A 5,104-nucleotide genomic window follows, 5' to 3' on the forward strand; every position below is an offset into this window, starting at 1 on the left:
TTGTATTTTTCTTGCATTACATTTCCAGAAAGGTATGGATGTTAGCTTTTTAGTGCCACTAGAATCACTTCATTTCGATCTCTAGAACTCATGCTCTGCACAAAATATCGACTAAACATCAAATCTGTCAATTACCTCCAATTTACTCCTTTTTGAATTCAAAAGTGTCTTCAAAACATAAAACAAAGAATATCAAGGTATTTTACATATAAAAATGGACAAAATATTAGATAAATGTGGGTGAAATTATCGAATAATATGGTTACATCAGCCTTTTAAAATTCTCATTGAGTTCTTAATCATCTAAATTTGTATTTCTTTATCTCAAATAAAAATATTTTCATCAATAAATTTCTTTACCTCAAATAAAAATATTTTCATCAATAGAACCTTTTATCAGTCAAAATTGGGTTGCTAATTTTATCAATTTTATACATTTTAGTCATCTAAATCTTTTACTTGTTATCTTGGTCTTCCATCACTAATCTTGAGTAATTTTCTAGGTTTTTTTCATGTATATCTTCTTTTATATATATATATATAGTAAAAAATGGATAATAACAAAAGAAGTATTTGAATGAATGATAATATTTGTTTTTTAAAATATTTTTTTAGTTAAAAATATATCAAAATAAAGTTATTGTTCCAATTAATTCATTGTCATTATTACTCCTTAACATTGCATATGCCTTGCTTCTACGCAGATATCATATTGTAGTTAATTTTAACCGGACTTTCTTTAACTTGTTTTTCAATTTTATGCACATATGCTCAAATCACTTCACTTTCCTTTGAGTATTTTTTCTATTATTCTTTTCTTTGAATACTTTTCTTATTATTATTTACGAATTAATATGTCTATCATAAGAGAGTACAAACCTTCTATCTAATAATAACCAGTTCTCCTGTACATAATGATTTTAAGATTTTTTTAAAAAAATGACAAAAGTATATTTTTTTTACTATAGAATTGCCTTGAATTCCAAATTGAAATTAAAAGAATCATTTACGTAAATTCATGAACAATAAAAATCAAAGAATAACTATTTTTCAATAAAAATCCTATATTTCATGTTATATTCTTGAAATATTTTTAAAAAATTTTAATGTGTTTTAATAAAATTAAAGAAGTGTGGCAATAATTGTTTTTTAAAGTATTTTTTAATTAAAAATTCATCAAAATAATATTTTTTAAAATAATATTTTTAATATCAATATATTAAAACCATTTAAAAACAAAAGGAAAATTAATTTTAAATAAAATAAAATTCAAAATTTAGTGAAGCTATTTTGTAACTGTGAATTTGATTTTTTTTCCTTTTATTTTATGGTTTGAAAATGAAAAAAGGCTTAGGAAATATTTGAGAGTTTAATAGTGGTGATTTTTTTAAATATTTTTTACTTGAAAATATATTAAAATAATATTTTTTATTTAAAAAGAAATTATTTTTAACATTAGTATATCAAAATAATATGAAAATATAAAAAAATATTACTTTAAAATTAAAAAAAAATATTTTTAAAACATAAAATTATAAATACTGTTAAAATAAGCTTACGTGGATTCTCTTGTTGGAGCACATGTTAATCAAGAATGTCAAGGTATAATAACTAACACGGATGATAATAATTTTACCTGAACCCTGTGTAAATACATATTTCACCCTGAATAAAATCACGTTGGATTTTTTCTAAAATATAATCAAAAACCAAATCTTCAACAAATCCGTAACATATTATTGAGAAGTTGTTAAGAAATTAAACCCTTGAATTAAACCCGATTAGGTTCGGGTAAAACCCGATCACAAAAGGTCGCCGTAACCTACCCGAAACCCTACCCAGATGTACTATTAATAACCTTAAACTTATATTTATACCAAGCAATGTTAAAAACCCCTCTGGTTTCTAGTGTTTGAAGCCTCAGAATTCTCTTCCTCTCAATCTCTTGTCCAGCCGGCGGCAGAAGCGGCATCTCCAACAGCCTGTCCTGCCTAGTTCCAGCAGCTTCTAGCTAGGAAGTAATAGGAGCTAAAGATTTCAGGTTATTATGAAATCTGCCGGATAATAGTTTCTCTCGCTTTTCCTGTTATATCTTGCTGGGTGTCTTGTGTTTACTTGTCTTCAATCACCAATTCTTTTAGGGCTTGTAACTCTTTGTACTGTGATTTCTCAAATTGACTCCTGCAAATTCTATGCTTGTACTGGAGAATGAAGTTATGTTATGCTGAGTATCATCTTGTTTGTTTTTGTCCCAAAAGTACAGAATTGAATTGATAATTTAAGGTTTGAATTGATAACTGCATGAATAGTGGCGGGGTTATGGATACCCAATGGATGTCCGAAACCTGATCGGGTTCAGGTTTCGGGTTTCGGGTTGGGTATGGATAATAATTTTGGGTTCGGATTCGGGTATGGATGGTAACAAAACCGATGCATGGCTACTCATTGCCATCCCTAACAATTTATTACATTGAAGTTCTGTTGGGGTGAGTTTTCAGCTTAGTTGGGGAGTTTATCACTGTTTTCTGAATGTTGGTTGCGACATTTATGATGTTCTAAGACCAAAATTTTGTTCTATCAACAGAACCCCTGGCAAAAACTTTCTGCTTTGTCTTCTCTGCAACCAAACTGACTACTTGTACTGAGTTCTTCTTGTTCACTGTAACAGTTCTCAGACAGATATGGGTTCTTCAAGCAAAGACCTTTTGCAGTTGGAGAACAAGTATTTCGTAACACCATCATCCCTTGGTAAACCTCTCCCTCTAACTATTCCTTTCTTCTTATTAAGTAGAAGAGGCATATATGTTTACATAATGGTGTGTGTTTATATATGTGTGCAGAGTCTATACTTAGTGTATGTGAGAATGATTCTGGACCCAGGAAGCCCCCAGCTGGTGGAAAGCCCTTAACCACTCCAGTTCCTCAAAGTCAAGGTATTTGATTCAGTTCAATATTTGGTTTCTTTGCAAAGTTAGATCCTTTATTTGTGTCACTAAAAAAGTTAATTTTCTTGTTATTATTTTCATAGCATACTGATATTTGTATTGAAAATTGAATTCATGAGGTTAATTGAAGCTTTTTCAGAAAAGGGTCTGATTAACATACCTGGTCTGTTTTACAATATAATGGAATTGGCACAGATAGGGTTTTGCAATTTTGTTGCTTTTTTTATTGGTAATGATTGTCTATGATTTTATGAGGGAAGATTTCTCTTTATGAGAAGAGCAAATAGAAAAACGTTAGGTTCCAGTCTGCAGTGAATCTGCAGTTAACTAAAAACAATGTTGGTTCAAAATGTGGAAAGGCACAAGCAGCTTTGCATCTTTTACATGTTTATGTAATTGGTTATTATCTCTAATATGAGAATCGATACTAGTGTTTTTAGTTAAGCTGCATGCAATACTTTTACGGGAGAAGGATCTGAGTGATTTTCACAATTTTGTGGTTTAGGGGTGTGTTGGCAAAGTTTCTTTCCCTTTCTTTTGCTTCTAGCATGATATCCAAAGTTTCAGATTGGAATTGTATGTGCTTGTTTTTCAATATGAATTGCTGGCAATTGCTTCATCTTGGTTAAAGACTGGTCTGTGGTGTTCTTATCCCCCAGAGATGGTCTAACTGTTTGTTGGTCTTGTACAATGTTCATGCTTAACCAAGGGAATCCTGTAGATATTCTGCTAGTGTTCTTATGAATTGATGCTGTGCAGAAGGAACAAAACAATCAAGATCAATGCAGACCTATCTCTTCAACTTTCTTAATAGCCACCTTTTAAGTTTAACTATCAACATTATTGAGTTAGATATTTAGCAATTTATTTCCTGGCTGTATAAGACTTGTGTAAATTTTTGGTGACTAAATTGACCTTTGGTTGGTGATCTTCAATTTTATTCTCTCCTATTTGTTTGCTATCTCATTCTTTCATGTAATATTGGGAACACAATACCTGTTGAAAATAATTGTTGCTACCTTCAAGATCTTTAAAATGGCCATTGGAACATTGTGCTAGACACCCTGAAGAGCTGTGTTTTTGCTTGCAGTAAGATTGTTCTGCTGTTTGTTGATGGAATAGGAGGATGATACTGTTGGGCAGGTCCATACTTTACTGTCTTTGGTTGTGGTCTTGACTCTCTCTCTTTAAAGTGTTAATCAAAATTAGTATAGAATGGTCATTGCTGAAAGAACGTTTGTGTGATGCCAAACTCATAATTCTGCTTTGATTTCACGTAATACTGGAATTAATTATTTTCTCTATTAGAATTGGATGTCTGCCACTTTGTTGCAATATCATGCCCTAGCGAACAATGGAATGTGGAAATGTAACCCTGGTATTTTTTAACAATGCTAGCTAACATCTTTGTTGTGCCACAGTTCTAGGAAAAGTGAGAGATTTCATAGGAGTCATATCAGAAGCCAATAAGCGGTTGCAGGAAGATGCAAAGGTATGCTTACTTGTGATGAGGAGATTCTTCTTCTTCTTCTTTTGAAATCTCAACCATAATCATACTAATTTGTATTTTACATGTCTCTTAAAATATAGGATAATTCTGAGAAATATGACATTGAAACGCTAACTGGAAATGAATCAGAAGTCGTTGAGATGGTAATTGACAGTTGCTTTCTATCCTCCATCCTTAGATCGTTGCTGCCCATGGTTTTCCCTGAGCTTACTAAGTTATTTTTGTGTCTTGATTACAGGATTTGATGTTGGGTATAGCTGATCTTCATACTCCTGAAGCTGTAGCTGCTGCTGAATCTGCAATAGGTAATGGCCATCCATTGAATTCTTTGGCTGCTAGCAGTAGTGAATCAGAATCAGAAGACACAAGTGATGAAAGCAAAAGCGATGATGAGGCCAGTGATGACACTGAAAGTGATGGTGAAGACAATGGCAATGATAATAACAAAACATGCAAGCCTGGCAACAATGACTCAACTGAAGGTATTGTAAAACAATGCTCAAAAAGGCAACGAAAAATTGTTGAACTGTCTTGAAGGCTGAAGCATGTTATGCTTGTGGTTTTGAAAGTCCTTATATTTGTAGTTTGGGCTTCTACGAGAACTCAAACTAGACGCTGGGGGGGGGGGGGGGGCCTGTTCCCACCCAGC

At 32.2% G+C, this 5,104-nt stretch overlaps 1 protein-coding gene across 2 annotated transcripts in view; it reads left to right on the forward strand.

Annotated features, from left to right (window-relative positions):
- The first annotated feature begins 1,765 nt into the window (after positions 1-1,765).
- LOC105133321 (uncharacterized) overlaps positions 1,766-5,104 on the forward strand; it is a 3,675-nt gene continuing 336 nt past the window's right edge. The window contains exons 1-6 of one of the 2 annotated variants that reach the window (XM_011037265.1): positions 1,766-2,061; positions 2,669-2,748; positions 2,841-2,933; positions 4,367-4,437; positions 4,536-4,598; positions 4,694-5,072. In XM_011037265.1, coding sequence (XP_011035567.1) covers positions 2,048-2,061; positions 2,669-2,748; positions 2,841-2,933; positions 4,367-4,437; positions 4,536-4,598; positions 4,694-4,990 — 618 coding nt within the window. In that variant the 5' untranslated portion in view covers positions 1,766-2,047 and the 3' untranslated portion in view covers positions 4,991-5,072. The remainder of the gene's footprint in view (positions 2,062-2,668; positions 2,749-2,840; positions 2,934-4,366; positions 4,438-4,535; positions 4,599-4,693; positions 5,073-5,104) is intronic. The other variant, XM_011037266.1, reaches the window with a different exon arrangement.

The sequence above is a fragment of the Populus euphratica genome, unplaced genomic scaffold (genome assembly GCF_000495115.2).
Source record: "Populus euphratica unplaced genomic scaffold, PopEup_1.0 scaffold114.1, whole genome shotgun sequence".
Classification (NCBI taxonomy): Eukaryota; Viridiplantae; Streptophyta; class Magnoliopsida; order Malpighiales; family Salicaceae; genus Populus; species Populus euphratica.